At 42.5% G+C, this 18,472-nt stretch overlaps 1 protein-coding gene across 2 annotated transcripts in view; it reads right to left on the reverse strand.

Annotated features, from left to right (window-relative positions):
• Positions 1–18,472, reverse strand: part of LOC140691493 (uncharacterized) — a 194,019-nt gene that overhangs the window by 164,593 nt on the left and 10,954 nt on the right. Inside the window, exons 1-2 of one of the 2 annotated variants that reach the window (XM_072955138.1) lie at positions 4,807–5,231; positions 4,214–4,353 (exon numbers count right to left, since the gene is read on the reverse strand). The exons of the other annotated variant lie outside the window; for it this stretch is intronic. Of the exons in view, the coding sequence (XP_072811239.1) occupies positions 4,214–4,353; positions 4,807–4,964 (298 nt within the window). The 5' untranslated portion in view covers positions 4,965–5,231. Of the gene's footprint in view, positions 1–4,213; positions 4,354–4,806; positions 5,232–18,472 lie in introns of those variants that run through there. 2 annotated transcript variants of the gene reach the window in all.

Here is an 18,472-nt window from a genome sequence, read left to right on the forward strand (position 1 = left end):
CCGAGGTGAGTAGCTGATAGGTGCAAAAGAAATTCTCCTCTGAGATGATCTCTATGGATTGGACCACAACGGGACGAGTCTGGTGGTCCTCAGCACACTGCACGTAGTCAGGGATGCTCATGTTGCAGGCCCTGCCGAGAGGGGAGAGGAGATCGAGGTACATTCTCTGCTGTGTGCTACGGGCCCATCTGGGTTGCGGTGACCTGGTGTGTACCAGCCAGAAGACAAGGGAAGCCAAAGCAAATCCAAGGGTACAGTTTGTCCTCAGAGTCTGCATATGGCTACTGTAGCTCGATCACATTACCCAGCTTTTGGTCTAGGCTTCCTGCCTCTGCAGAGAAAGGTCATTTCTTATTTTCTATTTCCAAGCACCTAGCAAGGCCCTGATGCAAAGTCACTGCTCAAAAATGCTGAATAAAGAAATGAACAAAGGAAATGCTTCCCCAACCCCCTTCAGCAGAATATAAAGAAAAGGACCACAGTAGGATCAAAAGATCTGGATTCCTATTCAATTTATTTGAACTCCTAAGCTTCATAATAATGGATAAGAAAACTTGCCTTGGGGTAGAGGGTACTGTTCATTGGTGGAGCACATGCTTAGCATGTACGAGGTCCTGGGTTCAAACCCCAGTACCTCATTTTAAAAATGAAACAAGTAAATACACCTAATTACCCAGCTGAAAAAGTATTTTTTAATTCAAAAGTCAAAAAACACCTTGCAATTGACACAACATTGTAAACTTGACTATACTTCAATTAAAAAAAAAAGCCTTGCCTTACAAGAATATATCTGGATTACGGATGTTTGAAAATGTAAAATGCATAGGGTACCACCTGCATAAAAGGAGGTGACTGTACACATGTTCTATCCCTCCTTTATGAGTTATACTTCCTTTGGGGGGGTTATAACCTCTCAGAGCTAATTTTCTCAGATTAAAAAATATAAACATTACCTGATTCTCAGTACTGCTGAAGAATCAGATAACTCTATGAAAGCATCTGACCCACAGAGTTTACTCAATAAATGTTTGTTGAATGAATGAATAAACAAGCAAAGTGAATGCTGCTCCCTGCCACAAACCATCATAATGGTACTGCCTGGAAATCCCAAGCCCACGTTCACCCGACTCTGCATTAACAATGTGGGTGACCTGGACAGGCCTGTGTGCTTCTCGAAGCCCCAGTTTAATCGTGAATAGAAATAACGGCAATAACACAAACCTCAAATTGTTAGTGAGTCAGTAATGAATTGTACCCCAACACTGCAAGATGGAACCATTAAGAAAACTGGGCAAAGGTCCCATAGGCCCTCTCCATATAATCTCTTACTACCACATGGGAATCTACATTACATCTCAAAATTAAAAGTCTAATATTTTAAAGAGGTTATCGAGGTTAGGTGAGCTCACTGTCTCAATAAGGAACACACAGTACAAATAGGACAATGCCCAGCCCATGAGATACACTCAGTTAACATTCCCACTGAGCCCACTAGTCCCTCCAACTTCAGAGCAAGAGGATGGGTCCTCGTGGCAACAGGCCACAGCACCTGAAGCTAACAAAGCTAATGGTGTCCACTTAAAAGAGCCCCTGTCAACACCCTTGTTCTAATTTTCTATTTGTAATTTTTTTCTTTTCATTAAATTGGAACTCCAAATTGCATAGAATTCTTACCAGATATCATGATGGCAGCCCTTCAAAACCTGACCACAGAGATCATGATGGCAGCCCTTCTTGGTGAAACAATAAAATGAAAAGCCATTTCCACAAGACCTCTGTGTAAATCTACTAGGGAACTTCATCCTGGACTGAGGAAGAGGACTGGGGAGTAGGGGGTAAACTGGGACACGGAGAAATATGGGCCACCTGTCCCACAATGGACTTTAGACTCACCCTCACCCTCCAGGAACGTCTAAATACACACAGACAGAGTGCTATGGACAAGAATTTTTTTTAAACAAATCCCTGAATCCCTAGCAGATCTTGTTTCTACCGAGACACAAATGTCTTATTTGTATAATGTTTCACAGAAGCCTTAAAATATTATCACCCCAACTTGACACATCAAGAAACTGAGGTAGAGAAGTTTATCACATTCTACAAGATTAGAGAGAGGCCACGTCAGACACCGTATTTAAATCCAAGTCCCTGCTCCGTTGCTCACACTAGAAAGTGTCACATACTGCCTCTTTCCTGCCCTCTCCCTGCAATAAATCTCTGAAGAGTCTTTTCTGTGTCACCTGCAATCAAAATCACATCAATTTTTCACAAAGAGCTATGTCACTCCTTGGAGGACATACCAAAATCTAAAGGGTTGGGTTGAGAGGAGATATTTGCATTTTCTGTTTCTCAAAGGAAACATGGCTTTAAAAGAAACTGAAAAGTATTTATCTAGTCTAAGCGCTCATTGTGCACAGAAAGAAACGGAGGCTCAGAGGAGAAGAGGAAAGGGCGTTATTAACAAATATTGCCTCAGTGCAGCACCAAGCCAGCCCTGGGCACTTCTGGGGGAGGATCTGGAAGGCCCAGGAGAATGAGTGTTAGAAAATAGAAAGAGAAGAAGAATATAAGGCCCCGTCTCTACACCACCATACCATGAATTTCCACCAAATTACCCAGTATGGGTGCAGCCAATATTAAGGTTGTCTAAACAGGTTATTGAAACCTGGAATTCTCAACCATAGTGGAAATTCCAGCATTTACTGTGCTTTTTTCCCAGTTCAATCATCAATTCAGTGGGCATTCTGTACCAGGGACTACACGAGACCTGGAGTTCTCCCAAATAAAGATCTTTATTACCACGTGTGCAAACCACATAAAGGCCACCAGAAGAAAAGCGCCCACAGATAAGATGGAATTACTGAAACTGAAAGCAGCCAAAGAGCATATATTACTAGGAAAAATGGTGCTCCTATAAATGGACTCATGGACATAGAAAGCAAACTGTATTTAGCAGGCAGGAAAGGAGGGATTAACAGATACAAATTAGTAAATATAAAATAAATGACAAGGACCTGCTATATAACACAGGGAACTATATTCAATTTCTTGTAATGAGTTATACTAAAAACAATCTAAAACATATGTATATACATATGCATATGTTTATAACTGAATCTCTGCTGTACACCTGAAACTAACATTGTAAATTGACTACACTTAAATAAAAAATAATTTAAAAAATAAGTAAAAATAAAAGCAACGCCATTAAGAAAAAATAAAAGAACACTCTAATCCCCTTAGCTGTAGGTGGTGGAGAATTCTGGTTGCAAACACCAAGTCCACTGGATCACTCCAGCAATGGCTGTCACTCTTTCTGACCATCAGAGAGTCACTTGTTTCACTGAGGTTTCTTTTCTCTTCTGTGAAAGGCTACAGCTGCAACTAACGATGTATAGAATCTCATCATTCACAAGCCCAACAAGTAGTGAGGACTTCCCATGAGCCAGGCTCTGGACAGAGGAAAATATAGGGTCCGAAATATATTCATGGGTAGAAGAAGTTTGTGCCATAAAGACATTAATTCTTCCTGTTTTGATAGACAGATTCATTGCAATTCTGATTAGAATTCCTACCAGATTTTTCTTGGAATGTAACAAGTGAATTTATGGTCAAGATTAGCCAAGAAATTTCTTTAGAACCACCACTGGGGAGGGGTGGATAGGTCATTAATTTCCACTGCTCTTTCTGAAGTGATAAAAACGTTCTGGAATAATAATGGTTGCACAACTGTGAATATGCTAAAAGCTGCTGAATTTTACCATTTAAATGGATGGAATTCATGGTGTGTGAACTATATCACAATAACGCTGTTATATGAAAAAATATTTCTTGACAAATATTTTTCTTTTTATACCACTAGTCTGTCCCACAATTTAAGAAAAACAAAAAACCAATACAAACCAAACTGTGCCAGGAGTTCTTTAGGACTGCAATATCCCTGGGTCTCCAAGGCCTCTGGTGATGCTGTTCCTGTTAACACACACTAGCTGGGCTGGGCTAGTTAGGGACTGTAACTGTCTTTTTAAAATCGACGGTCACACGTTTCACCCTTGGAGAGGGAAGGAAGGAGGATATCACAGCTTCATGCCTTCAGCTCATTTTTAACAGAACCAAGCCCTGCTTTCACCACTGTTAATCCCTCTCACTATAAAAACACGTGACATCAACAAGCACCGCCATCATAACACCTGAAAGTGTTCAAGGTACTTACCTGCGGCAGAAACACTGAGGGAGGAGACAGAAGCTTGCTCAGCACTGATGCTCCCTTTTCCCGACTCCACCAGGTGAAGCTGGGCGCTACAGCCAGAGGCTCTCAGCCCGGGGAGCAGCACACACGCCACTGAGCTGGTCCTGAGGGAGGGTGAAAGGGAAAGGAGGGCAGCCCTAGGGGGGAGGGAAAGGGGGGGTGCGGGCTGCAGCCCCGCTCGGAGGCCAGCCCCAGCACCAGCATAAGCCGCCCGCTCCCGTCCAGGTCCGCAGACCACGCCCGCCCGGGAAACAGCCCGCCCATTGGTGGGGACGGGCAGGCGGCCGAGGAGAGGAAGCCCGGGAGGAGAGGACTCGCGGGCGGGAGAGGGGAAGGGGACGCCAGCCGTGGACTGAGGGGATCCCGGCTGCGTGAGAGGTGGCAGGCGCACACCTGGACCTGGACAGCTGTGGCCGGGGCGCCGGGGCAGGTGGTGCTGTCAGAAGGGTCTGGCCAGAGAAATTCAGCTGAACACGGGCTGACTGGCGCCCTTGGGGGCTGTGAAAGGCGGATCACCCTCCCGAAGCCGCCTGAACCCTTTCCCGGGAGCCCCCCACCTTGCACTTCCACAGCCAGAAGCCCCGGCCCCAGGCAGGAACCAAAGGCCTAACGGGCGACAGAGTTGAGAAGCATTTGGGGCCAATCCCCGGCTCGGACATGGAGCTTCGAACCAGCGGACCACCAGGCACTGACAGCGCATGCGCAGGAGGGACATGGATCCTCTCTGGATTCTGCGAGAGAAGGTGGGACAGCGAGGGAGGGAGAAGATGGGAGCGGGTGGAGAAGAGGGGAAAAGTGGAGGGATAGAGATGGACAGGAAGAGCAGAGAAGGGATGGGTCTGGATAGGGGAGTGTCGTAGCGGAGTTGGAGAGAAAAAGCTTTACCTCTAGGGCACCCTGAGATGGCAGACCTACCTCTGTACCCTTCTGTAACCGTTCAAGTCCCGCAGCTCATGTTTTACCTCCCTGATCCAGCCCTCCATCAGATGCTTCTGCAGAAACACTACGGGGATCACACCCGTTGCCCCCATGCGGAGCTGGGTTTTCTGTTGCTCTGAGAACCAAGCACCCGCAGGTGTTGTCGCTCAGAACTTCCTTGGGAAGAGCACATATTCCCCTTTTACACGCTGGGAAACAGGCAGGAAGGATCACTGCCTTAGCTCCACTGTCCCAGGTGTTGGGCTGGGGGGAGTGGTGTGGTACAAGATCAGAGCCCCAGACAGAGCAGACTGCCTGAGTGTTGGTGCATAGTCCCCATCCCTCCTGGGTAAACCATACCCCACCCTAGTGGAAACATCAAGGGCTCACAGTGGTTTCCTGGGGGTGGGAGAGCTGTCCTCATGTGAAGGAAAAGTCCAGCTGGGCTAACAAGCTAAGTCACAAATCTAAGTGTGATAAGTGTCGGTTTACTGATCTAAGTTCTGCTGGGCTATCTCGTAAATCTGAAGTTTAGTGTCAGTTTATTGGCCTAACAACCTAACTCGTAATTCCAAGCTCAACAAGTGTCAGTAACGTGATCTATTACAAATTGATAAGCTCCAGTGTACTGATTCCTTGCTTTTTGTTCTTTAAGTCTTATTGGCTAATATCCCCTTACTTGTATTGAAGTATTTAAAACCTCATGTGCACGTCTTGGAGGTGCTCAGAACTTCGGAGCAGAAGCCCCTCTGAGCCCGCGGGCATAATAATTCTGAGTACTCCAGCACACCGATTGGTGCTTGTTTCTTGGCTGGCCTGTTTCCATAATACTCAGCTCCAGTGCCCAGCTTTCTAGGGAGATAGGAGTGTTACCAAGTCCAAATTCATTCTCCTCAGTGCAGGACAGGCCAATAAGTTTGGAAACCAGATGTTGGGACTTGGAATAGCAAGTTTCTGTAGACCTAGTTGGCAAACTAATGTTCTGGAAAACCATCTCCCCAAGTCACTATTCAGGCTCCTTTCCTACGCGCTTGGTTGTTGCAAACTTCTTAGTGTAGGAATTCCTTCTTGTTAGAACCCTTTGTTCTTACAGCTATCTGCGTGGGTCAGATCCCTGTAAATCTCCAACAAAACAAACGTTATTTTCTATTCTGCAATTTGCTATCTTTTAATGAATGAAAAAGTGTTAAATATCCTTAAAGGTCAGAGCTTCAGAATAAGCTCTCCTGTGTATTTCAGGCTCTAGGCAACATTTTTTTACAAGCAAGATGAAGCCTAGGAGACAGAGCATAGGGTTAAATTCAAAGGAACAGATCTAATATGGAGTCAGATTTGTTCTGTTCTATTACCCGGGCAGAAGCCACTTGAGGATTTAAATCTCTTTAAGTTAAAAATAACTAAAATTTTAAAGGAATTTACATACATAGGTGGGAATGTGCAAAGCATATCTGGAAAAGCACCCAAAAGATAGTAAACAGTGGCATCTCCAGACAGGGCTGAAAGAACAGAGGATGAGGGAAAACTTCTTTCACTTGTGTATTTTTGTGCTCTGTTTGAGTTTTTTTTTTTTAACCATTTGCTTGCATTTCTTTTTCAGTTAAAATAATGTGTAATGGAGCAAAGGAGTAACTAGCTTAGCAAATACAGCAGCCATGGAATCACTAAGTCATCACTTTTGATTTAAGCCAGAAAGCATTTATTGACTCTCTCCAATGTGCTCAGTCCTGTTTTAAAACTTCTTTTATATTATTATTATTATAATAATACTATTATTATTTCTAGTACTATTACTATTACTATTATTACTATTATTTTATGAAATAATAACATGGTATACCTCACCCCTGCCCATGGCTGGTGGAAAACCAACTGAGTTTTTCTTGAGTTGTTTTCCAAGGAGTAGAGATGAGTTTATAAACAGAACACATCTTCAGGGCAAAACAGGCAGTGTGCATTACCAGCAGGCCAGACAGCAATGAAGGGTTTTCAATAGAGGTGCCCAGAAGCTGAGAGAGAAAGTCTCCAGGACACTACAAAAAGCTGCCCAAACTGCCATCTCCATGGTACTACTGAAATAGGAAAGAACAAATCTGACTCCATATTTGATCTGTCTCTTTGACTTTAACAAAGCCAAGTTAATATGCTCCGGTCTTTTCATGGGTTATGATGTCACAGAGGAAACGGACAGGTCAACAAGGAACCACTCTGCCGTGATCACGGAGCCGGGGAAAGGGACGGGCTGCAAGATGTATGAAGCAGCCGCAACTGTGCCCGTGCTTCTAGGCAGGTATCCAAAATCGCCTCGACAAGGTGTCAAACATTTGTGCCCATGTCCTCATCAACAGACATGTATTAAAGACAAATGGAAACATATAAAAGGCCAATACCCTTGCTGGGTACACCGTCCAAAGAACAAAGTCTCAGTTTGACAACTGGCCATCTCGGTTCCATGGGATTCATTCTTGGAGAACCTTAAAAACCACTCTTCTGTCCTCAAGAATTGCTGCATATTTGTCCTATCTTTGGCTCAGGGATGCAGCACGTTCAAGTGAACTTTAATGTCTGCACAGATTTGACTGTCTTTCTCCAGGTTCATTTGTCCATTCCAATGAGGCCTGAGCTAAGTCCATCCTCCGTAAGATCTATTCCCTCCAGTGACAGCTCATTGAGCCTGCAATTAAAAGCCAAGTGAACAAGACTGTCCTCAGCTAAAAATTTCACCCACCCTTCACTGTTTTCTTAATCTCCTCTCCTGGCTAAGTGCAACAGACTAACACCTCCCTCCACCAAGATTACCAACTATGTCATTTTGTCTCCCCAAAGAGAAAGTAAGGTCCATAATAGAGGAGACAACTACATAGTCACCTCTGAATTCGTAGCATATAGAAATGTTAATAAATAGAACTATGATCATGGCTTCTTTCCTTTAAAACCTTTCTGGTTATTTGAATGAGACCTTGGAAGGGAGGTGTTTGCTGTCCAGTATCTTGATCCACAAGACTCTGGAGGCCTTTTTCAGAATGGCTGTTCACTGATTCATTCAAAACACAACTTATCAATCAAGGAGTAGCTGTGCTTTTCTGCCAGGTGTTTGTGGTCACTCTAATGCCAGAACAACTTTAAACTATATCCTTACTTTGGATTTGTTATTTTTCCCCTCTTCCACCAAAATTGACTTTCCTTATTTTCTTGCCTTGAGGAATTCTTTTTTTTCCTATTTCACCCTTCAGTAAACCAAGATCCTCAGGATCGGCTTGGCCCATAATATGATCCCCCATCCAACTCCTAGTGTCAGAGGCCTGGGGCTCACATCCTGCCCTACTGTCAAGGCAACTGAAAATCAGTTCAGGATCGAACCAGCACCCCAGGGATTCTAAGGCTCGCATATCTCCCAGAAACCCTGCTTTCTCATTTGTCTTGGCTTCTGAGAATTTCCCCTCACTTTTTTGACAATTAGTTGTGCAGCTTGAAAGATGAGGAAGGAAGGTTTTATTTCTTAATCAGCATTTTAAGGAACTTATGTAATGAAAGTTTTCACGAGTTTCTAGAACCCTCCATTGCCGAGATAGAAAACACACTAGACATTTTCTAAATTTAGCTCCCATGTGCATTTTTTCTTTGTTTTTGTTTTCTTAACTGTTAACAGACATTTTTTAATTAAAAAAAAATAAGGGCCCAAAAAGGATAGAACACTGAAGGGGCAATCAAAATTAAAGGGCAAAGACAGAAAAATGATAACTACTCTACAAAGTTAATATAATACATACACTATGTATCAGATCAGCAATTCTCAGTAACAGCTAATTGAAACATGACCATGAGGTAAAATTTCTCCCCTGTCAGGACATGGCCAACAGAAAATACAATTAAACCAACAAACTAATATCCTAAGTCTGGCGAGGTACAGAAGGCTACAAGCTAAATGTGTCTTCTTCTGGAAAAGAGGAAGACACACCAGCTCTTTTCTGTGGAGCCTGAGCCCACGGGAGGACGGTGAAGTGAGCTCTGTAAGTACCCAATTAGCAAACTGAGTGATGAATAAATAGACGTGAGCTTTGATGACAGAGGTGATACTACTATTCATTTGTCCTGTAAAGTATGACTTCCGTTCAGTGATCAATACTTCGGTGTCCTCAGGAGTTGACATTATTCGAAAATGCACAGCCTGGGCCCAGACCTCCTCTTTCAGCTCGTGACACTGCACTTAGATGTCACAAGGGCACCTCCAACTCCACCTGCAAAGAGCTGACTTCACGGTGCTCCTCCAATAGCCGTCCTGCCCAGGGCCTCTGGTCCGGGGCTAAGTTCTCCGTGCCTCTCCCATCTCAGACCCATCACTCACAGATGTGAAAGGACCCCTCCTTCAGGGCCCAGATATCCTCAGACACCGAGTCCCACCACCCACACCTGACCTACCAGATACTCACTGTCACTCACTCAGCACTGACTCTGTGCTGGGACCATGCTGCACACTGCAAACGTTATCTCACTGGATCTCCACAACAGTCCTGGGAATTGGGTACATCACTGCTTCAATTGATTAGATAAATTGTTTCACTTCCTTGAGTGCGTCATTCAAACTGACACAGCTACTGTGCCACAAGCCTGGGCCTGAAAACAACTTGAAGATTGAACACTGCTACACCTCGCAGCCACCCTACTCTGACTCATCACATCACCTCCTGCCAAGCCTTCTAAATGTTTCCAAGCATTCTACAAGACAAAAGTGAACTACGAGAGCACCCCACTCTCCAACATAAAATCTGTCAATGATGGTCCACTGCCCTTAGGAGAAAGCCCCACCGGGCCTGAGCACAGCCCAACGGCCCAGCATCCACGTTCCCTGTGCGGCCGCGCCGCCTCACCCAGTACACAGCTCTACACGTGCCTTCTCTAGGACAGGGATGCTGACTCCGCACAACCCAGGGCTTGTCTCACTTGAACAATGATCACCTTCTTCAGTGTTCATCTTCTTCTTTGCTGACCCTCAGAAAAATGTTTTCTCATGATGAATCAATATCTTTTTCCTTATAACTTCCCATCATTGATAATGAGCTCCCCCAAAAGAGAGAAGACCTAATTGTCTGTCTCCTTATCTGTAAAGTGAGATTAACAAGGAAATATGTGAGGTTTTATGAGAAATAATATTCATGTGAGGCTGAGGGACAATTCCATCATACAATAAGCACTCAATATGTGCTTAATTAATATTAATAAGATTATATTGCATTCCAGCAACCTTCAATCAATTTTTAATGACTTTGTCCAACAGACTACTGACAAACTGTTGGACGAACCACTTTGAGCAGATCAGCACAAGTGTACTGGGATAGGTAAGCGCTGACTCCAGTTGCAGCTGCAGCCACCCAGCACTATGGGGTAGGGGCAGTTTGCTCAAGCTCTTACATGTTGCTTGAGCATTTAGTTGTGGTTATTGATTAAAGACAGGTGTTCTTTAGTCAAAGCCCCTGAAACATAAATCTTCAAAGATTGATGCAAATTAGGTTTCAAGAACAACACTCTCATTAGAAATTATTTGAAAATCATATTCTTAGCTACTCCGCACATCAAAAGGGCATGTTCTTAATGTATCTGACTAAATACACCGAAAGGGTTGTTTAAAAGAAATTACGATGAAGCCATCCTGAATAAGCTCCAGTATCATCTGCACAAAGCCCCACCCAAGGGTCTCATTTCACATTTCCACATAGGTGTTCAGGTAGCTTAACTTGGGTCTTGTTTTCTTATAACACGGGGTGGGGAATTGTTGTGGATAGATTTAAGTAGCAAATATATAACTAGGGTAATTGCTGTTAAGGAATTCTAGAAATAAGAAGATTGATATATAGTCCCACCCATAAGAAACTCAGCATTTCCAATTACAGCAGCATTAAAAATAAAATGAGAGATACATTTAACAAAAATTTACAAGATTTGTACATTGAACTTTTTGAAGTATCACCAAAATAAATTTTAAATGATCTACATATATGGAAGACATCCCATTTCCATGGAATGATAGACAGTATTATTAAAAATATTAAGACTCCTCAAAATGATCTACATATACAGTGGAATCCCTATCAAAATTCCAGCTGACTTCTTTGCAAAAATTGAAAAACTGAACCCAAAATTAATATGGACGTGCAAGGGGCCCAGGATAGCCAAAACAACCTTGCAAAAGAAGAGTAAAGTTGGAGGACTCACTTTAAAAGGTACTAAAATGCTATAGTAATAAGTCAGTATGTTGCTGGCATAAGTTTGGATAAATAAATCTATGAGACACAATAAAAACCCACGGGGAAAAACTTACATTTACAGACAGTTTTCCACTAGGGGGCCAAAAACACCCCATTGAAAGAATAGTCTATTCAACAAATTGTGCAGGGACAGCTGGGTGTCTGCAGGCAAAAGAATCAATCTGGAATCTGAACACCCATATTTTATATAACAAATAAAAATTAAAACAAAGTAGATCACAGACAGAAATGTAAAAATTAAATCTATAAACTTTCTAAAAGAAGACACATTATAAATCTTTGTGGTCCTAGGATAGGCTTTGGTTTCCTGGATACAATACCAAGAGCACAAGTGATAGAAGAAAAAAGCAGATAAACTGGACTTCATCAAAATTAAAACCCTTTTCTTACAAAGGACATCATCAAGAAAGTGAAATGACAGGGGAAATGGGTATCTCAAGTCAGAGAGTGCTTGCTTAGCAAGAAAAATAAAATAAATCATTACATCTAACTACCTCCCCTGTAAAGAAATTGTTTTAATGTTTAAAAAAATATAGTGAAAGACAATGTGCAGAATAGAAGAACAATTTTGCAAAACATGTATCTAATAAGAGAGTAGCATCCAGGATATATAACGAATTCTTACAACTGAACAATACAATAAAACAGACCCAATTTTTAAATTTACCACGAATTTAGATACATATACAAATGGCCAATAAGCATATGAAAAGATGCTCAACATCACTAGACAAATCAAAATCAAAATGAGATCTCATTTTACACCCACTAGGATGGTTATTACCAAATCACGGACAATAACAAATGTCGTTCAGGAGGCAGAGAAACCTCATATGCGGCCAGGGGAAAGGGACAATTGTGCAACTTCTTTGGAGAAGCCTGGTATTTCCTCAAAAGCTTAGAGTTATATGGCTCAGCAATTCCACTCCTATATGTAGAGTCATCCCTCAATACCCTTGGGGGGTTGGTTTCAGGAACCCCACACCCTGGATACCATAATCCAAGGATGTTCGAGTCCCTTTACAATCAGCCATCTGGATCCATGTAGTGGAAACTACAGATATGGAGGGCCAACTGTACAGCCAACAGAATGAAAACATATTCTCATAAAAATTTCACATCAATATTCATAGCAGTATCATTCAGAGTAGCCAAAAGTTACTAACAATATCCATCCATCAATGAACGGATAAACACATTTACCAAGAATAGGCCCACAAACTTTTGGTCATTGAAACTTTGACAAAGGAGGTGAGAACATACAATGGAGTAAAGACAGCCTCTTCAGCAAATGGTGCAGGGAAAACTGCACAGCTGCATGTAAATCAATGAAGTTAGACTACTCCCTCACAGCATACACAAAAATGAATTCAAAATGTGTTAAAGAATTAAACATATAGACAAGACACTATAAACCTCTTAGAAGCAACCATAGGCAAAACATGTGACATACATCTCAGCAATGTTTTCCTAGAGCAGTCTACTCAAGCAATAGAAAAACAACCAAAAATATACAAGAGGGATCTAATTAAACTTACAAACTTTTGCACAGCTAAGGAAACAGTAAGCAAAACAAAAAGACAACCAACCTATGGAATGGGAGAAAATATTTACAATAAATGAAACTGCTAGGGGCTTAATTCCCAGAATATGTAAACAGCTTTTACACTTAATAAGAAAGAAAAACAAACAATTCAATTCAAAAAATGGCAGAAGTCCTAAAGAAACATTTCTCCAATGAAGACGCACAAATGGCCAGTAGGCACATGAAAAAATGTTCAATATCATTATCAGAGAAATGCAAATCAAAACTGCAATCAAATATCACCTCTCACCAGTCAGAATAGCCATCATTGAGAAGTTCACAGACAATAAATACTGGAGAGGCTGCGGAGAATTGGGAACCCTCCTACACTGTGGTGGGAATGCAGTTTGGTGGAGCCATTGTGGAAAAATGTATAGAGGTTCATCAAAAGACAAAACCTTGACCTCCCAGATGACCCAGCAATCCCACTCCTGGGCATATATCCAGAAGGAACCCTAATTAAAAAAGACACCTACACCCCAATGTTCACAGCAGCACTATTTACAATAGCAAGACATGGAAACAACCGAAATGTCCACTGAGAGATGGCTGGATAAAGAGGTTGTAGCATATTTGTCCAATAGACTACTATTCAGCCATAAAATAATAATAAAATAATGCCATTTGCAGCAACATCAATGGACATGGAAAATGTCATTCTAAGTGAAGTAAGCCAGAAAGAGAAAGGAAAATACCACATGAGATTGCTGACATGTGGAATCTAAAAAAAAAAAAAGAAAGAAACAAAAAAATAAACTTATCTACAGAACAGAAACAGACACAGAGTCACAGAAAACAAACTGTGGTTACCAGAGGGGGGAGGGTGTGGGAAGGAATAAATTGGGAGTTCAAGATTTGCAGTTACTGAGTATGTAAAGAATAAACAGCAAGTTTATACTGTATAGCACAGGAGAATATATTTAATATCTTATAGTAACTTATGTTTAAAAACAGTATGAAAATGAATGCAGGTATGTTCCTTTTTAACTGAAGTCTTGTGCTGTAGACAAGAAACTGACACAACATTATAAACTGACTAGACTTCAATGAAAATATTTTTAAATAGACTAAAACCAAAAAAAATGGAAAAGGATATTATCAAACAAAAAGAATAAAGTACTGATTCAGGCTACAATATGGATGAACCTTGAAATTTTATGCTAAAATTAGCCAGACACAGAAAGCCAAATAGTGCCCTATAAGCTGAAGTGTATCTAAGCGTTTATTGTACTACTGTAAATTTTCCAGAGGTTTGAAATCTATCAATATCAAAATAAAATGTATTATGCATTAAAAACGCTTCCTCACAGGAGGGCTTTAATTATTAAATGCAGAAACGCATATAAAGCTCTTGGAAAAACAATTTGCACGTCCACACACAGTCACTGCTGTCACTGCCACTCAGAGGGTGGTGACAGCGCTGATGAGAGCTGCCTCCACTCGCTCCCCTGCAGAAAGGAGTGAAGGCCTGAGCTCTGACAGGCAGGGTGAGCGTGAACCTGAGTCATACACAGCCACGTTCCAGACTCTGCGTTACCCAACTTTCTTATACAAACTGCAACATGTAATGTAAACACGCTAGAGGGATGTATCTTACAACACAGGGAATACAGACAATGTTTTACAGTAACTATAAATGGAGCATCTATTGTACACCTGAAACTAATATCATATTTTAAATCAGCTATATTTTTATGAAAAATTAAAAAATATTTTTAAAATGCTATCACTTTAATATTCAATTCGGTTTTTAAGTTACTACTAAACAGCTCAGAATGTATAAAAGCATTTAATTGTGCTGTTTGCTTACATATTTATTTACATTCAGCCTCTTGCTAAAAGAGAATTTAAACAATTCTGTTAAACACAGCTTAACAACCATAACAACAAAAATGCAAAACGGAGAGTGAAGAGAAAATGGAGATTCAATACTTAAATGAAACCAGGGGGAGATAAACTCATAAAAATGGATTCCATGAAGTTAGGGCAAGTGTTAAAGGCTGACTACAAATTCAGCTGTAAGATTCTTGGCAGCTAAAGCAAAAAGAAAATGATGAAGGGGCGGGTGGTAGAGCATGTGCTTAGCGTGCACGGGGTCCTGGGTTCAAGCCCCAGGGCCTCCACTAACAGATAAATACATCTAATTACCTCCCCCCAAAAAGAACCCCAAAGAAAAGATAAAGAGAAATTTCTTTCCCAAAAAACCCTGATATTAAATTTGGGTTAAATACTTAAAAAAAGATAAAAAGAAAAATAAAAAATATAAGTGACACTGTGAAGGGAAACCCCAGCTGGGCTAACAAGCTAAGTCACAAATCGAAGTGTGATAAGTGTCGGTTTACTGATCTAAGTTTTGCTGAGCTACCTGGTAAACCTGAAGTTTAGTGTCAGTTTAATGGGCTAATAAGCTAACACGTAAATCCAAGGACAACAATTGTCAGTAACGGGATCTGTTCCAAATTGATAAGCTTCAGTGTACTGATTCCTTGCTTTTTGTTGTTTGAGCCTTATTGGCTAATAGCCCCATACTTGTAATTAACCCTATAAAACCTCATGTGCACGTCTTGGAGGTGCTCAGAGCTTTGGAAATGAAGCCCCTCTGAGCGTGCCAGCGAAATAAATCTCAGTACTACAACCTTGTGAGTTATACTTGTTTCTTGGCTTGCCTGTTGTTTCTATAACAACACAAGCGATAATGCCCGTGAGATAAATCTGCGGAGGTTGCTGTCAGGTCCCCATGTCTCACGTAGGAAAATCTGAAACATTTTTCTTATCATTCAGGGTCATCATAAGCCCACCTCACACCTCCCACCTTTAAATGCAGGAGCACAGGTAGGGCCCGACCTTTGCTGTCTCTGAGTCATCACAGTGAGACAGGATGGAAGGGGGAAGAGCACAGCCATTCAAGGAAGACCACAGCAATTAACATCAAAATGTTAAAGGATTCAACCCCCAATAGGCCTTGAGGCTCAGGATGAAGAGTTTTAACTTCTAGCAGATCTTGAGCTTCAGTAAACATCCATTGTAATAGTAACTTGGTGAATAACATGCCCCAGGCACCATGGCAGTCCCAATGCTAGCCACAAAAGGTCAAAGGTTGGGAAATGGCCAACTCCCTGGGAATCCTAGCCCCTTGCCCTAAGGCTGGTCCTTCTACTTATTAGCATATGAAACCACCAAGCCCAAGAAAACAAGCAACACAGCGCCACCTCGCGGTCACCACTCTCTGTCCCTCTTTGGGGAAGGCCCAAAATGTGTGGAGTGTGTACCTACTTCTAATATGAGCATCAAACCCCCACACCTCGTGAAGTTTCTCTTGCCTATCAATGTATCTCTCTGAATAAATCTACCTTTACTCAACACTGGCTTGCTCTTGAATTCTTTACTGCATGAAGTTAAGGAACAAAATCTGGTGGGGCACATCCCAGGGGCTCAATGAAAGCCTGGGACACAGCCCTTCTCATGCCCAACGTTTTTTATTCTTGTATCAACAGGACTGGGCTGTGAAGGGAGGTCTGAGGCCACAGCTAAGGGACAGAAGCAGCCTCCAGGGCTCCAATTGGTGGGCAGTCTCTCCCCCAGCATGGGTCTTGGGGTCTGCCCGGTTCTCTGTGTTTCTCTGTTGTGCTGACTCCCCAGCCATACAGCGTACTCCTAGGCCTGTCCCCACAAAACCCTTCTCTCCAAAATACAAGCACATCATGTCGCAATCCTCTTGTTCAACAAGGAAATGTTCAGCCTACTTTTTTCCCTCCCCAATAAAGTACCCAACTGTCCTCGCTCCCATCACACCACTATTTTCTTTGTGAGAACTCTGCACTCGCCACACCCCATCCTGAACACAGGTGCCTTACTGGCTGTGATTGAGATGTTTCTTTCTCACACAGCAAGCGTCCTTTCACTTTCCCCTTGTTACCTTAAAAAAGCATTTCCTGAGTCACTCACCCCTGTGATTCTGAACTAACAAAGTGCTGAATTTGCAGTCACTATATGCATACATCCCAGTTTTGGCTAGGTTTCCATCACAAGATCTTCATTAAGGAGCTGCATCAAGAAGTTTAAAGAGGCTATTCTTACATCTGAGTGGAGGAGCCTGCAAAAAAGTTGAATGGCTTTGAAGAGAGAGTTAACCAGGGACAAAGAAGTTGCAGGTCCTAGTCAAAAGTGTCATGAGGCAAAATGTTCTCCCAAGACTCAGTGTGGCTTATGAACACGGAGTCGGTGGGGAGGAGGTGACAGGCCGTGAGTAGGGTGAGTGATACAGGTTACGCTCCCCCAGCTGGGGAAGAAAAGGTTTTTTCCAGTTTTCCAAACAATTTCTTACTACCTTTTTCTATTATTGTCACATACTATTTCCAACGAATTAAGCATATCAATGTCAGTCATTTGGGCCACTTGGGAGAAGCTACACGATGCCATTCACAGGGCTGGGACATGACAGCCACACCAGTCTAGATTGAAAGAACAGTCGGGGTATTTGCAAGGTAATCACGGGCATGCAGCAAACTCCCCAGCTTCAATGACCTCATCTCAATGCTGGGGCCAATAAAACTACCAAGCAAAGTGCGTGATGACTATGGCCAACATCTGTTTATTAGTAAAGTGCCCGAGACAACTGTCGCTTAATGGGGAATGAGTAAGATCAACGAGGCCCTGTCTACCTGGCCACACGCGCCCTGCCTTCCTGCCTTGGTGCAGCAGCAGAACTTGTTTAGCTGAGATGAACACCCCCAGAGCAGCCCAGACGGGAAAGCTCCCAGCTCTGCACGGCGAGACATGTTCCTTTCCTTCTCAGAGCTGATCACAATTTGCTGTCGTCTGTTTTTATGTTTATCCCTTTTGTAACTGTCTCTCCTTCGGAGTTTTTGCTCAAGCAGCACATGGCCAGATGTGTCTTGCGGCCTGCCGGATATTCTGGACAGGGAAACAGCCGACTCCATATCTGGCTCTGGTGCTGAACAGAGAGGGCAGAAGGCCCAGGGGCCCATGCTGAACCGAGGCCTCTGCACCCAAAATTATGGTCTGATTTTGGGCAAATTATACAGTCTTTTTACCATGAGATTCCTCATCTGTCCATGAAAATAACTGTCCATGGCACATAGAATTACAAGGATTATAGGAAATCACCAAGTTCATAACCTAGCCAAGGGGCTGCAAGTGCATCCTCAACAGACAAATGCTGCCTTTACGGCTCTGACACATGCTAAGCGGGGCGGCCCCACACAGTGAACACTGCTAAGTGCCAGTGGGTTAAGTGCTTCATGTGTGCTATAATACTCTTTAGATCTTACAACAATCCCAGGGTGAAACGAATATTATGCCCATTTCACAGATTCACCAACAGGTTAAGAGATTTTGAATTCTATTCCAAGGCCCTATGGTGAAGAAATGGCAATTTAAACCGGAATCTGGGCCCAGGCCTTGGCTCCATCTCTCTCCAATCCACCTGACCACTTGCCT

The sequence above is a fragment of the Vicugna pacos genome, chromosome 35 (assembly GCF_048564905.1).
Source record: "Vicugna pacos chromosome 35, VicPac4, whole genome shotgun sequence".
In the NCBI taxonomy this organism is placed as follows: Eukaryota; Metazoa; Chordata; class Mammalia; order Artiodactyla; family Camelidae; genus Vicugna; species Vicugna pacos.